General features: G+C 34.6%; 1 protein-coding gene across 1 annotated transcript in view; it reads left to right on the forward strand.

The window, feature by feature from the left end:
• Positions 1–15,871, forward strand: part of TM9SF2 (transmembrane 9 superfamily member 2) — a 65,337-nt gene extending 49,466 nt beyond the window's left edge. Inside the window, exons 12-17 of the mRNA XM_045445073.1 lie at positions 870–927; positions 4,919–5,078; positions 7,242–7,393; positions 8,478–8,589; positions 11,993–12,164; positions 15,180–15,871. Of these exons, the coding sequence (XP_045301029.1) occupies positions 870–927; positions 4,919–5,078; positions 7,242–7,393; positions 8,478–8,589; positions 11,993–12,164; positions 15,180–15,247 (722 nt within the window). The 3' untranslated portion in view covers positions 15,248–15,871. The remainder of the gene's footprint in view (positions 1–869; positions 928–4,918; positions 5,079–7,241; positions 7,394–8,477; positions 8,590–11,992; positions 12,165–15,179) is intronic.
• Positions 15,872–17,119: the final 1,248 nt, after the last annotated feature.

Raw genomic sequence — 17,119 nt, forward strand, 5'->3', positions numbered from 1 at the left:
AATTGTATTAAACCCTGAATTAATAATTTCATAATAGTCTCTTAATGAGTAATGCTGCAAATTCAAATCACATGTATATAATTTGTCATTTTGTTTTAAGGCAAGTGGTACTTATAAACTATTAAAACTTTTTAAAGAAATCAGAGCTGTTCTCACACCTCAGCCAGTTTCATCTTCAGCTTTTAAGCTGGAAGCGGAAAACCATTTTTTACTCTGTGTACTTGAAAAAAAGTTAAGTGGGGAAAAGAAATTAGAGAGGGGCAAAGCATATTAAAAAGTTCATGAGCAAATTTGTTCTGTCAAGTGGCCATAACTGTCCTACTCTTCTCAGTCACCTGATCTGACATACCCAAGCCCCACCCCCACCTCTAGCCCCTCCCAGTAACTGCAGTGGTACATGAGCCCTGAAGATTTAGACCTGCTGTGGAAACTTAAATGTGTCGCACTTGAGGCTTGCAGGTTCCTAGTTGTATAACAGATTTTGAAACTGGCCACAAGATAAAGGAGAATCCTCAGTATGCCCTTTCTCTACCCAGTTCCATGGATTGGAACTGGCCTAGAACCTAAGGGTTTGTTTTATTTTGAAGTAGAAAAAAAAAGATTGGAAAAGAAGTGGTCTGAATGACCTTCCTCTGATATTAGATTTATGCTGAAGCAAACATCTTGAGAGCAGGGCTTATCCAGCAAAGTTTGTGATGTGCATCTCTGGTCTGCATCACCTAGAGAATACCACATCATTTGCTAGTGTGATTTTCTAGGAGTGGTACCCAGTGCTGCCTGAAAATTTGTTTAATGCCAGACAAATATGGCCATTTGGTTTGCTTTGAAGAAAAGTCTGTATGGCATACCACTTTTGTTTTCTTCCACAGCCTTTGGTGGTGAGAAGTGGAAAACAAATGTTTTACTGACATCATTTCTTTGTCCTGGGTAAGTGAACGTTTCAATAGTAATTGTCTTACATAGTCATATTTTAGTTCCCAAATTTTCAACCTCTTAGGTCTTTAATCTTCTCTGTCTCTAAACTGCGTACACTAGAAAATGAATTTAATTTTTTAAAAAGGGATAAAAAAATGAATATTTAATAAACGTTTGCGGAATGACTTCCACCTGCTGTGTCTGGAAAAAGTATCTTTGGACATAAGAAATTTGTAGATGCCTTTTCTTAAAAGTCTATTTCTTAGTCTGTGTGAGTTGGTCTGGCATGTTGTTATATAAGGCTACGTTGAAAGCTTTTGACCTAATCATAAGAAGGTGTTTTCGCTTGCAGATTATTCAGGCAAGCAAACATTTTCAGATTTCTGTCAAAAGTATTGCCACTCTTAAGTAATCTAAGTTTCCACTGATAGATGAATGGGGTAAAGAAGATGTGGTAACACACACACATATACACACAATGGAATATTACTCAGCTATAAAAAAAAAAAAAAAGAATGAGTTCTTGCCATTTGTGACATCATGGTCGACCTAGTGCTAAGTGAAATAAGTCTGAGAAAGACAAATACCATGTGATTTCACTCATTTGTGGAATCTAACAACAAATGAACAAACAAAACAGAAGTAGACTCATAAATATAAAGAAAAAATTGATGGATGCCAGAGGGGATAGTTGGGGAAAGGGATGGGCAGAATAGGCCAAGAGGATTAAGAGTTACAAACTTCAGTTTAAAATAAATAAGTGATAGAGGTGAAAAATAGAGCATAAGGAATATATTGTACTAACAGTATATGGTAACAAAAGGTGACTTTACTTATCATGGTGAGCACTGAGTAATGTACAGACATTGTCAAATCACTACATTGTACACCTGAAACTAATATAACATTGTCAACTATAATTGAAAGATAAAAAAATTTTTTTAGAGTAGTGCCACTTTATTTAGAGTTTATTCCATTAAATAGAGTAATATATAGCAAAAATTTTTTAAAATGACAATCACGTTTAAAAAAATAATAATTGTGACTCTTTGGAAGATAGCTTTTGATATCAAGTATCTGATCGGTGTCTGGTCCTAGAAATAGAACCCACTTTTTTCCCAACTCCCAGATTTCTGGTGGACAAGAACCAGCCTCTGAGCAGTTAGCAGCAACAGTGAAATCCAAAGGTTAAATCTAAAAGCCAGGCCATTCCATTTGCAGGCCAGAAACTAAAGAATAACAATAGTTGCATTGTTTATACATGTTTGGGATAAATATTCCCTCAGATAATTACCTCCATTGAAGAATGACATGATTCTCAGCCATTCATGATATATTCAGATTTATTTATTTATTTACTTATTTACTTATTTATTATTTTAGAGAGAGAGAGGGTGAGCAGGGGAGAGGGGCAGAGGGAGGAAGAATCTTTTTTTTTTTTTTTTAATGTTTATATTAGAGAGAGAGAACACAAGTGGGAGAGGAGCAAAGAGAGAGGGAGACGCAGAATCTGAAGCAGGCTCCAGGCTCTGAGCTGTCAGCACAGAGCCCGATGTGGGGCTGGAAGTCTGAAACTGGGAGATTATGACCTGAGACGAAGTCAGACGCTTAACCAACTGAGCCACCCAGGCGCCCTGATGTATTCAGATTTTTATGCTTTTTCTCCAGCCAAATCCTTTGTCTTCTTTCCCATCAACTAAAGAAGTGCTCCTTCTTCCCAAGACAAGTCAGCAGTCTGTGATTTCCTTTAGAAACTTGCCTTTCAGACATTCCTCCTAATCTCTGGCATCTTTTATTTCTCAGTGTTCGTGTTTCATCGTCTTTCCTACAAATATACCAGGTTCCCAGATCCTAAAATGAGCTTCTCCATAAGCATCTTCCCCTCTACTATCTTCTTTCTTTTACATTCCCAACAAACTGCCTTGAAAAAATATTCCACACTCCTTTATTCTCATTTTCTTCTCAGCATACATTCACAACATAAACCCACGTACTCTTTCTTCCCCTATGACTTTAGTGAAAACTTCTCTCAAATACCAATGATATCCGCATTTCTAAATCTAGAAATCATTTTCTCTGTCTTCACTCTATCTCTCTACATTGTCTAACATTGGGATACTTTCTCCTTGAAATGCCTTTCATTTTTTGGCTTCATAGAAATTATCCTAAGCCAGTTCTTTTATATCTCTGATCAGCCCTTCTTTGATTTATCTTCATGCTACCCTTAAAAGTGGGTGTTCATTTAAAAAAACAACAACAAAAAAAACCTGTTAGGTTTTCACCAGAAGGATAGTGAGGTAATGAATGAGGGAAAAGCCAGGGTTGGGGGAGGAAAAGCACATAAGAGTGTACCAGGAACCCAAGGGGGCAGGGAGAATTGGTGTTTGCCTAGGAAAAGAAGTACCATTTAATGACATGAAATTAATTCATGTAATTTTATGTAAATACCTACATATAATTATTACAGTAGACACAACAAAATGGTATTTGATAACATTAAACATTTGATAATAAATATAAAAATTATTCAATGGAGGGGCATGTGGGTGGCTCAGTCAGTTAAGCATCCAACTCTTGGTTTAGGCTCAAGTCCTGATCTCACCTTTCATGAGATTGAGCTCCAAGTTGGGCTCTTTGCTGACAGTGCGATTGCTGCTTGGGATTCTTTCTCTCCCTCTCTTTGCTCCTCCCCCACTGGTACACACTCATGCTCCACTCTCTTAAAATAAATAAATTAAAAAAAAAAAAGGATTGAATGGAGAGAAATGCTTCTTTATATTAATAAAAATCTCATATTTATTTGTGATATAATTTGTATACAGAGAACAAGTTTCAGCTATAAAACAACAACAGAAAGGAGTATTAGCAACAGAAAACCTTCACAGTACGAGATACAAATTCACCGTGTTAATTGATCAGAGTATTGACTGCATGAGGGGTTTGGCAATGTGCTGCAGCTACTAGCACAGAAAACATAGAAATAGACCATATATTCATGGAAGCAGCTAGATGTGGCATCACCAATCAGAGGAAGTGTTAGATGATGCTCATACTTGATTGTGTATATGAAGGAAGAAAAATTCTGTTCTTACCAGTCACACACACAATCAATTCCAAGGGGATTGTGATCTAAATGTAATGGGCTTAACAGTTGGAAGAAAATATGGAAGAGTGTCTTCATGGAAGTGCCTGGCTAGCTCAGTTGGTGGAGCATCTGACTCTTGATCTTGGGGTTGTGAGTTCAAATCCCACGTTGGGTGTGGAGATTGCATAAAAAAAATAAAATCTTTAAAAAAAACAAAAAAGAGGAGTATGTTCACGATCCCAGGTTAGGAAAGACTTTCTTCTCTTAAATAAGTTACACAAAGGATAAAGGGAAAATTACAACTGGTCACATTAAAAACTGTGGGGGGGGGAATGTAGAAACAATTATCATGTGATTACAGCCATATGTTTTAAAATGTACTCAGAGAAAAAAGACTGAAGGGAAATAAAGTGTACATATTCACTTGTTTGGGGTTCATAAAAAGCCATTAACTCAGAGAACGGGATATTTAACAAGGAATTATTAGTAGCTAGAATATATAAATAACTCACATCTATAACTTTAGAAAAGACGTACACCCCAAATGAAAAGTGAGTAGTAGATGTAACCAGCAAGTCACAGAAATAATAACTATAAAACCCATAGACACAAGATGCTCCACAGCAGTTGTGAACAGGACTTAAATTAAACAATAAATTTGACAATCCAAAGCACGATGAAATACATAAAGAGGTAACTTTCTTAAGCTACTGGTGGGAATTTCAGTCAGGCAAAACCAATCTGAAGAGCAATTGGGTAATTTCTAGAAAGTAATTTTAAATTCATATACCCCATTACTCAGCAACTTCATTTTCTTTGTATGTAACACAGAAATTGTAATATTAATTACATATGATTGGTACTATATCATTTTGCTTCTGACTCAAGTTTTACCCAAAAGCCTATTGTATCTTTCAGGATTGTATTTGCTGACTTCTTTATAATGAATCTGATTCTCTGGGGAGAAGGATCTTCAGCAGCTATTCCTTTTGGAACATTGGTTGCCATATTGGCCCTTTGGTTCTGCATATCTGTGCCTCTAACATTTATTGGTGCATACTTCGGTTTTAAGAAGAACGTAAGTTTATGTGTTAGTTTATTCAAATAAATTTCAGCTATGAAAATTAGCATATGCCACCTTAAAAGATAGAACAGTGTCTTAAAAAAAAATGTCTAAAAGATACACACTTACCCTATGGGATCTGGATTTCATAGAAAATTGATGACCTCTTAGTTTGATTGCAGTCATTCTTAAAAATAGTATTATTTTGGGTGTGGTAGAGAAGTCACAGATATAAACTTAGATTTCAAAGTTTTATAAGTAAATGGAAACTGTAGATTAATAGACAACGAAATGCTAAGTTAAACTATTGAAAACTTTTTTTAGTGTTTTAAGTTAGTGCATTAAGTGTTTCTACATTACTTAACAAAGTAAACCAAGAATATGGGTTAGGAGGAAAGCTGTAAGAAAAGTGACTATAAAGTGACAGTGGTAATTTTTTTTAACATGTAGCTTTGCAAAAAATTTTCTATGGTTTTCCTCCTAATATTTCCTGCTAATATTCAAAGCTCAGTCCTTCCCTGCCTCCAGTCTTTCTCCACGTCTGCTGCCTCCTTTTGCCCACAGGCTAAGAGGAAAATGAAAATTTTTTCTTTTCTTCTTTTTTTAAAATTAGTCCCCCCCCCCCCCACCTTTTTTTTAAGGTTTGTTTATTTTGAGAGAAAGAGAGAGTGTGTGAGTGGGGGAGGGGCAGAGAGAATCCCAGGCAGGTTCTGCACTATCCCTGCGCTCCCAAAGGGGGACTTGAACCCACAAACAACAATGTGATCACGACCTGAGCCGGAGTCGGATGCTTAACCGACTGAGCCAGCCAGGTGCCCTGAGAATTTATCTAGTGTCCTTCTCACTTCACTGTCCTTGCTTTTCTCTGAGAACATCCAGTCCACAAGGTTAAAAGAGATAATGTATTGCCATACACTTTGTGAAGGGGACCCAGAATGTCCTGGAAGAAACTGTCATTGCTTCATTGTCTCCACTGCACTTACCATGCCAGCCTACTGTAAGATTTTTCAATTCTTTGGCATTTTGCTTAATTTACAATTCTAAATCTGTATAGCATAAAAATATATATATCGCACAAATAGTGACCTGGCATGATTTAAAAATTTTGATTACATAAATAAGTATTTGACATTCTAAAAATATTCCTGTTAAAAATACAAACACTGAAGAACGATCTAATGATTTTCTATCTGTATATCTATTTCACAGAAGTATATTCTCAATGAGACTACCAGTTATACGTTTTTTTTTTAAGAATTTATTTATTTTGAGAAAGAGAGTGCGTATATGCAAGTAGGGAGGGACAGGGAGGACAGGGAGGGGGAGAGAGAGAGAGAGTGAGTGAGTCAGAGTCCCAAGCAGACTCCACACTGTTAGTGCAGAGCCCACCATGGGGCTTGATCCCATGAACTGCGTGATCGTGACCTGAGCCAAAATCAAGTGTCAGACTCTTAACTGACTGAGCCTCCCAGGTGCCCTACCAAGTTTTAAGTTTTGAGATGTCATCACAAAAACTATAAAAGTATGCTTTTGTAATTTTTTGCAAGAAAATGAATTTCTGTATCTGTACCCCTGTTTCCCCTTGGCTGTGTTTTTGGTGCTTTAGATTTCATTTATTTTTATACTACCATGTCGTATGTTACAAAAGGGAGAATGTTATCAGTATCTTATGGTCATAAAGCTTCATATAGCCAGTCATTGTTGCCTTTATGTTCTTAAATCTTAGTAGAATTGAACGATTTTAGTAAAGATGATACTGCCCATCTCCAAATAAAAATTCATCGACAGTAACTTCAGAATCAGCTAATTTCTTACAATAATTATGTCATTAAAAGGGAAAACCTAACATTTCCTTTGTCTTAACTGTTATTTTTAAGTACTATATTACCTCCTTCTATGTATTTCTTACTTTACCTAAAGCCATTAATGGATAACTGCTGGAAACAGTGATGGCTTGTTCCACTAGACAGACTGAACATTATACCTGATAGTATCTGGGGTCATTGCTTCTAAATACAAAATTCAGTTTGATGACTTAAGTAGACTTATATTGCCAATACTATCATCATGGAAGCTGAGAAAAAGCAGGCAGATAATCTAATATAGAGAAAAATTTTTTAAATAGATAAATATTTATGAATCCTTTTTTTTTTTTTTTTTTTTTTTTTTTTACTAAAGGCCATTGAACATCCAGTTCGAACCAATCAGATTCCACGTCAGATTCCTGAGCAATCCTTCTACACAAAGCCGTTGCCTGGTATTATCATGGGAGGGATTTTGCCCTTTGGGTGCATCTTTATACAGCTTTTCTTCATTCTAAATAGTATCTGGTAAGCTAAGGGTGAAGTCATCTTATCCCCTTTCCCATTACATGTAGTATTAGCTTTCTCTTTTTGTTTATCTGGATGGATGACTATTTGTATCTTATACATGTAAAATCTCCAGTAATCAGAAATCTTAAGAGCCAAAGGTTATTTTATCTTTTCCATATGAGAAAAAGAATAAGTGATAACAGCTGTTACTAATTGAGTGCTTATTAATTCTTACTTCTGACTTAATCCTCAGACCTCAGTGAGGTGGGTATTATCCCCATTTTACAGAGACAGAGGTGAAGCTTTGGATATTAAGTAATTTACCTGTGTCACACGGCTACTATGTGACAGAAAATTAACCTGTCTCCCCATACCTGTGTTCTTAAGTAACTGATCTGTACTGCTTCAGAGAGAAGATACTCTGAGCCCTTGATATGGGGGATTTGATTTGATCAGGCATTGGGAGGAGGGTGGAGGTAGATGACGTTCAAAGTTCTTACTAATCCCAAGATTCCTTCATTCTCTTGATTTCTTATTTGCATGGAGAAACTCATGGTGCTAATTCTGAGCCACTTTATTAGGGTATATACACTGCAGTGTATTATCGTAATATGACCGCAGTGACATGTTACAGCAAGTACCAAGGTTTGCAGTAACATGGAGTCAGCATTGAATGTGAGCTTTTTAGTGATTGGAACAGACTTTTCCTTCCCGATTGTTACAACATTTTCAAAAGTCAGCTGTTTTTATCACATATGATAAGAAACAATGTATACCAACTGCGACCCTTTTTTAGTTTGGCTCTGCATGTGTATTAATTTTTTTATCAAATTTGTCTCACTAGTAAACAATTAGACTAAGCATATTTGACTAAATAAGAGTTTCAGGTTCTACTTGAGTGAGAAGGCAAAATCCAATGACATTACCAAACCTTTTCCTCTCCTTGCCCTACCCCTACACCATCCACACCTATGAGGTTGTGTTGTCTTTAGTTGGGAGAAAAAGCAAACATTTTCCAGTTCAGGGAAGGTGAAAAGACTGTGTCATTTACTGTGACAAAGAGAAAAGATTTATAGTTTAATCTTGACATGTTTGATTATAGGTCACATCAGATGTATTACATGTTTGGCTTCCTATTTCTGGTGTTTATCATTTTGGTTATTACATGTTCAGAGGCAACTATACTTCTTTGCTATTTCCACCTATGTGCAGAGGTATGTATTAGCAATGTTCACTTGTATTAATTTGTAGCCAGTATTTATAATTTTGGCATAAGACAACTTTGAATACCATCAATTGAAATAATTTCTGTAAATATGTGTTTATTAAGATAGAAATTGACCTGCATTCCTCAATTAAATGTACCTCTTTTTAGGATTGGATTATGATAGTATCTCAGTTCAGTATATTTATTTAGAGCTTAAATTTAAAATGTTAATTTTCTCGGTTTTTCTTTTAAAATTTGTTTATTTTTATCTGAAATCTTTTTTTTAACACTAAAGTTTATTTTGAGAGAGAGAGGGAATCCCAAGTAGGCTCTGCACTGTCACACAGAGCCCCACTCGGGCCTCTATCCCACAAACTGTGAGATCATGACCTGAGTCAAAATCAAGAGTCAGATGCTTAACCAGCTGAGCCATCCATGCACCCCTTTATTTATTTGTTTGTTTGTTTGTTTGTTTGTTTGTTTGTTTTGAGAGAGCACGTGAGCATGCGCATGCATGTGAGTGGGGGAGGGGCAGAGAAGGGGAAAGAAAATGCCGAACAGGCACCACACCCATTGAACCCATTGTGGAGCCCAGTGTGGGGCTCGATCCCCGTGAGATTGTGACCTAAGCTGAAATCCAGAGCCGGACACTCTCGACCAGCTGAGCCACACAGGCACCCTTAATATAAAACATTTTTAAGTGGGAGTATTCATTAAAACATTAGAGTGGTTACACTGTAATGAATTATAGTCATGGCAAAATGATGGCACTCTTATGTATATTTGATTTTTGAAGATCTGGGTTGTATTAAATCATTCTTTTGTATTTATTTTCTATATAGGAGAGTAAATCTAATTTTGTTAAACTTAGATGCTTTTCTTAAAAGTTGAGGTTAAATTCACATAACTTAAAATTAAACCATTTTAAAGTGAACAATTCAGTGGCATTTACTACGTTCATTTACAGTGTTGTACAACTACCACCTCTTTCTAGTTCCAAAATATTTTCATCACCCTTAAATAAAACCTCATACCATTAAGCAATTACTTCTCATTCCCTTCTCCCTCCAAAACCCTGGCAATCATCAGTCTGCTTTCTGTCTATAGATTTACCTATTCTGGACATTTCATGTTAATGGAGTCATATGTGACCTTTTGTGTCTGGCTTCTTTCACGTAGCAGAATGTTTTCAAGATTCAGTACTTTGTTCCTTTTTATAACTGAATAATATTCCATTGTATAGCTATACCCTAATTTGTTTATCCAGTCATTTGCTGATGGAAATTAGATTTGTTTCCACCTTTTGGCTATTGGGAATAGTGCTTCTATGAACATTCATATACAAATACTTGTTTTGAGTACCAGTTTTCAGTTCTTTTGGGTATATACATTAAAGTGGAATCACTGAGTCATATGGTAATTCTTTAACTTTTTGCAGAGCCACCAAAGTATTTTTCACAGTGGATGTACCATTTGCATTCTTACCAGAAATGCACAAGTGTTCTAATTTCTCCATATCCTTACCTACACTTGCTATTTGCCGTTTTTTAAAAATTATAGCCATCCTTGTAGGTGTGAAGTTGTATCTTATTGTGGTTTTGATTTTCACTTCCCCAGTGACTAATGATGTTGAGCATCTTTTCTTTGGTTGTTGACCATCTGTGTATCTTGTTTGGAGAAATGTCTGTTTAGATTTTTCGCCCATTTATGAACTGGGTTATTTATCTTTTTGTTGAGTTGTAAGAGTTCTGTATATAATTCAGAGTTCTGTATATATTCTGAATACTAACTACTAAACTTTTATCAGATAAATGATTTGCAAATATTTTCTCTTGTTCTGTAGGTTGTCTTTTTACTTTCTTGATAATGGCCTTTACACAAAAGTTTGTAATTTTGATAGAATCTGATTTATCTATTTTTTTCTTTTGTTGCCATATCTAAGAATTCATTGCTAAATTCAAGGTAATGAAAATTTATCTGTATGTTTTCTTCTGAGTGTATAGTTTTAGCTTACATATTTAGGTCATTGATCCATTGTGAGTTTATTTTTTGGTTATGGTAATTAGTTAGGAATCCACCTTCATTCTTTTACATGTGAATATCCAGTTTTTCCATTTGTTAAAGAGACTAAATCTTTCCTCATTGAATGGTCTTGCAACCTTGTGGGAAATCCATTGGCCATAGATGTGTGGATTTATTTCTGGGTTCTCAGTCAATTCTATTCCAGTGGTATATACAGTGTCTTTATGCCAGTACCACACTGTTTTGATTACCATAGCTTTGTAATAAATTCTGGAATTGGGAAGGGTCAGTTCTCTAACTTTGTTCTTTTGTGAAGACTGTTTTGGCTATTCAGGACCCTTTGCAATTGCCTATGAACTTGGGATCAGCTTTTCCTTTTTTGTAATAAAGGGTTGTTGGAATTTTGATAGGAATTGCATTGAATCTGGAGATCACTTAGAAGAGTATTGCCATCTCATCAGTGTCAAGTCTTCCAGTCCATGGACACAGAATGTCTTTCCATTTATTTGTCTTTAATTTTTTTTTTTTTTTTTTTTTTTGGCATGTTTTGTATTGTAGTTTTCAGTGTATAAGTCTTTCATGTTCCTGGTGAAATTTGTTCCTAGGTATCTTATTCTTTTTGGATGCTGTTGTAAATGGACTTTTTTTTAAATTTCCTTTTCAGATTGTTCATCATTAGTGTATAAAAACACAGCTGATTTTCATTTCTTTCCTGTACCCCTGCAATTTTGCTAAATTTGTTTATTTGCTATAGTAGTTTTTGTGTGTGGACTCCATAAGATTTTCTAATTTATGCTGGCATACTTTTTAAATATATTTAATTTTTCACATATTCTACGGGGTAGGAAAGAGTGAAGTATTTTCTTTTAAGAGATCTCCTGCTAAGCTATAAACTACTTTATGTAAAAGTAAGAAGAGCTCTTTTTAAAACTTACCTTGTTTAAATTATGTTACTCGCAACTGAAAATAGATTTCAACCAGGCTTTAATAGGATAATCTTCTTCCTAACATAGAGTTGACCAGAGTATAAGATAAATAATATTAATTTTGAACTATGTAAGTAAGATCTTGTGCATTGCTTTTCTTTGGGAAGAGTACATTTTAAAGTACAGTCTAATGCTTCATTATTCATAAACCATTTAAGATTTTTCCATGTGTTTTTAGCCCAACTTGAAGTAGTTCCACCAAAAGTAGGGAATGCTTCTTAGCATCTTCAGTGAGCAGGGAAATGGGCAAAGTTCAGTAGGAGAAAAAGACGGGAAATGATAGCAAAGCTAGGTTTTGGGGCTGTGTCACAGAGCTGCATTTGCTTTGTAACTTTGTTCTGCTACATGTAATTAGTAATTGGAAAGTAATTCTTGTTCTTTAACTTTTTCTTTTCTACCTAGGATTACCATTGGCAGTGGCGTTCATTCCTTACCAGTGGCTTTACTGCAGTTTATTTCTTAATATATGCAGTACACTACTTCTTTTCAAAACTGCAAATCACAGGAACGGCAAGTACAATTCTGTACTTTGGCTATACCATGATAATGGTTTTGATCTTCTTTCTTTTTACAGGTAAGAATTAAAATGATTAGTTTTAGTTAATAAGTTTTTAGGCAAATTATTTATAAATATTTTCCTTGGGCTTCTACTACTCAGCACTCCTATATTTAGTCCTAAGTGCAGCTGAGCATTGTTTGGTCGGCCCTGCTGTGAGGTGGATGTCAATAAACCAAAGAGGAAACAGAACCTAAAGGAAGAAGGCTAAACAATGTCCATTGTTGTGCTATGAGTCCAGGGGTACCTGGGCCCATACCTGTCAAAAGTTTTCCCCTATTAACCTGTTAATCGTACAGTGCTTCTTAAGCTCATTTCAGAGATAGGGTGAAAGCTTTAGCTGTCTAAGTCTAGGGATAAGTAGAAATCGAAGGGGTGAAGTCAAGATGAAATTGAGAATAAATGTTACCAAGAAAAGACAATCATAGAATACCCCTTACTCTAGAAATTTAAACTACAAGTTTATATCTCCACTTTAAAATATATAAGTACCTAATGGGAAATTGTACTGTATTGGTACTTATTTTATATATGTGTGCCTTATCTCTTCACCTGGATAAAAGTTTTCTGAGTCTTAGAGCGCTTAGAGTAGCTGCTTGGTAAACATTTGTGGGATAACCAAACTAAAAAAAGAAAATTGTGGGACCTTTCTTTTTCACAAAAAATGTGCATCTATAATTTTATCTTAGATTGTGTTGCATGCTGTGTGAGGAAATATAGGATCTGAAAAGGAAAAAGGAATTAAAAGTAAATGAGAACTGTTCTGCTTTTTAGTCATCTGTTAACATTTGAGAGAATTAGATGGGGTTTGGAAGTTCCCCTGTTGCTGTATCAGCTGTAAGGAGGTTCAGGCTCTTACTACACTGATTCTGTATTCCAGGTCATTGGTCAGATACAGGGGGGGTTGGTGTATGTGGTGGGTGCTTGTCTTAGTGCTACGTAACACATAGCTAGGTCCACAGCCATAAATCTTAATCAGTGATCCGCAAAACAAAGTGTAGCCTCTGAAACGAGCAATTACTGTTGTGCATATGGATCTGTATGTCTGTAAAAGCATATATAGAAGAATTTACTCCTTGCCTACACACAAAAAGTAGTGATCTTAGTGAATGTCTCTTATTTTTCCAGGCATGTGATACGATAGTTTACCTATTGTGTAGTTTATCACCTCTCTTTATTGTTCTTGATTTTTAGTGACAGTTTATTTATTCAGAGTGAAACAAACTTTGTAATCTAAATTTTGGAGCCACCTCAAATTGAATCAACCAGTTAAACCAGTAACTTTGGGTGTATTTCAGTTTATGGGAAAGATTCTCTGCTGGGGAATGGTGAACGCTTTCAGCGTCTTGCGTTTTTCTAAAGTGTGGTACATCTGTATTTATTTCAGTACTCCAAACTGACACCATTTTATTTAAGTAAATCTGTTTTACAAAACAAAATATTCTGTTACATAAGGAAAGATGCCACTTTTAGTATGTATATTATATTTATCCCTATTAAGGACAAAATAAAATACTAAAAGTATTTTGTTAAGAACAAAAGAAACTTAACTTACCTAGGGTTGCCAGTGTGATGACAAATGTATTTTCTCATCTTAGAATATTTTCTCTTTATTATCTTAAAGCTCTTGGTAAGCATAAGGTTGTTTAAGTACTTTTATGTTTTACCATTACTTTTCTAAAATTAACCCCAGCCTCTTTACAAACCTTAATAATTGTCTTTTGAATATCCAAAATGTAGATTTTTATGTCCTCTAAAACATACACAATGGTACATAGTGGGTACATGTATGATGTATGAGAACAACAATGCTGCTACTTCCCATAATAAGGTCCCCTGTATAGTCTCTTGACTTAGAAAATCTCCATTAATACTTTTCACCATTGTGTTAAGTGTAATAAAAAGAAAAAAGGTTGGAACTTTAAATATATATATATATATATATATATATATATATATATATATATATATATATACATACACATACCTGCCACAAGGATATGTGCATCTCCTTCTGTATTCTTCTGCATGTCCACTTATTGACTATTCTCAGGTGGTAATTCTGGAGAAATTCCAGGTTTTAAAAATATGTCAGGCAGTTCACAAGTTAGCAAATATTCTTTTACAAGACAAGAGTCTCTGAATTTATCTAAGCATGGTAAAGTTTAAAATAACACTATATTTGAAGTCAGAAAAGGTGAGTTTACATTCTGATCCTGCTTACCAGCCATGTGGCTATTAGACAGTTACTTAACTAAGTCTCATTTTTGTCACCTGTCTGGTTTTCCATTTTTTTTGGAATCTAGACTGATGAAGATACTCGAAAACCAAAGCACGTATTTTTTCATGAATCGTCTCATTTACTCTACCTAGGGCAGATAAAATTATCTCTGTTTTGTAAGAAATGGGCTTGGAGATTTCCGTTGACTAGTGCAAGGATAATACAGTCACAACAGCTGCTCTGTCCTCTGACACCACACCACCTCTCGTATTCAGTGGGGTGCATCTTTGTTATTATCCTAATTGTATCACCTTTTAAACACTTTAAATTTAAAAAATTTTAATTTTATTATGGTTCTTTGAAAACTGATAATTCTCTGTAACAATACTTAGAAAATAATCCCTACTTATTATATGAATCTGATACACTGTTTAAGGTATTCATATCAGACCTTGAATTAATTCTCATAGCAGTTTTCCATTTTGTGATAAGGAAGTATTAAATAGGAAAGGAAAATTGGCATCCTATTCATATTTTAATTTCAGGTTTTTTGCATGTAATAAGAAAAAATGTATTATAGAAAGTTTAGGTAGTAATCTTAAAAGTATAAGAAGTTCTATCAATTTCCGTAAGAAATTTGAGGTAGTGGTGTAAGTTTCAAAGAATTTATGGACCTGTGGTATATTCCTGGTAAGTAATAGTTTATAGTTTTGTGGCTTTTTTTAAGGAACCAATAATTTTAAGTCTGTGTTTTTGTGTAAATTATGAGATTTCCTTGGGAAAAGAGTTTATTTTGTTTTTTTCTTTTATAGGAACAATTGGCTTCTTTGCATGCTTTTGGTTTGTTACCAAAATATACAGTGTGGTGAAGGTTGACTGAAGAAGCCAGTGTGTCCAGTTAAAACAGAAATAAATTAAATTCTTCATCAACAAAGACCTGTTTTTGTGACTACCTTGAGTTTTATCAGATTTATTGGCCTAGTAATCCTTCAGAAACAACATAATTCTAAATACACCTCTTCCCGTACACCTGTCCCCACAAAATGTGTTTTCAACACTAAAACATTTGTATTGTGATTTGATTAAGTATATATTCAGTTGTTCTCAGTGAAGAGCAAATTTAAATATTATGTGCATTTGTAAATACAATAGCTATAAAATTTTCAATACTTCTAATGACAGAATAGAGGAGGCCATATTAAACAGTACTGATGAAATGCAGGACAGTTCGTTGTAAATAGGATTTTCTAGGCACGGTAGGTGGAAAGAATTATTTTTCTTTGAAGGAAATGACTTTTTATCATGGTAATTTTGAAGGATGATTCATATGATGTGTTTATTGGGGGGATGTGGCTTTTAAAAAAATCTTGTCTTGGTTGTAACTGTTCATATCTTCTTTTCTGTGTTGACTTCATTATTCCCATGGTATTGGCCTTTTAAACTATGTGCCTCTGAGTCTTTCAATTTATAAATTTGTTATCTTAATAAATATTGTAAAAATGTCTGCATTGCATCATTACCTATTGTATATTCAAGGAGAGTCTATAAATAGAAATCTGTTTACCAATGGTATTTTAAAATGGTTTTCACTGTTTTATCAGATTTTACTGATTTTTGTTTATATAACATTTTCTTGGTTGATCTAAATGAAACTCCAGCCTCCTAGGTCTTGTGACAAACCTGGAATTTTCACTATTAGGCAGTAATAGAAATTTTAGTTGTGCATATCTAGCCAGATAAATGGTGTAAGTCTAGTAGTTAATATGGGCCCACTACATTGTCATTAAGGATTTTATGTTTTTGACCTGTTTTTCAAAATACAGTATTTTTTTTAAGTCTGTATTTATTTATACATTAACAATGACTAGCAGATCTTCCCCTTTGTGATTACATTGTCTTAATTTGGATTTCACAGTTTTATTTCTTAGAGTTAAGAAATAACTATTTCTCTTTCACATTCATCTGACTAATTAAAAAACATTTATGTGGAAATAGAAGTTTGGGATGATTTCAGAAACTTTAGTCTGCGTATACCTATAAGAATATTCATCTTGTATGTTAGGGGCTCAGTGCTTGCTGCTTATGAGAACAAATCAGGTACTGTTTACACTAAATTGACACTAAAATTATTAACTATTGTTCGTATGATATGGGCTCTTACTCAATAGTTTTAGGTCGATATCCCGTTTTAAAACAACTAACCTGTCGGTGTTGAAGCATGAAGGAGCTCTGGTTATTTTTACCTTCTCACATAGAGATTTAAGAGAAGTTCCTTTCAAATTTATTTTCTACATCTCTTGCAGTATATTTAGTTTTTTATGTATAATACTGTTAAAGTACAGTTGAGATAGACTGATTGACCAAACAAAGAAAAGGTTTATAAAAAACTCTGGATTCAGAACTAGGCTAGTTTTGTTGATCAGAATTAAGCGTCTTCAATGTTACTTTTCCTTCAGTGAACCGATTAGCTTAGTGACTAAAACTTACAAAGCCAACTTACTGCTTTGATAGAATGTTTTCCTATAAAATTTTTATTTGTCTATACTTTGCAGTAAGCACATTTCACATTTAAATAATGAGGCCGTTAGAAAAACAAAAACATCAAAGGAAAAGATTTAGCAGGGAGTAATGATGAAAAAGCCAGTAAAGAGGAAGGCCAGTGGTGAGAAGGGCCCGTGAGGACACAGCCTTTTCTCTGTGGCTTTATCAGGACTTCCTGAGGAGGAGTCACTGCCGTGGTTCTAGCTGTATG

This window comes from Leopardus geoffroyi, chromosome A1 (assembly GCF_018350155.1).
Source record: "Leopardus geoffroyi isolate Oge1 chromosome A1, O.geoffroyi_Oge1_pat1.0, whole genome shotgun sequence".
NCBI lineage: Eukaryota > Metazoa > Chordata > Mammalia > Carnivora > Felidae > Leopardus > Leopardus geoffroyi.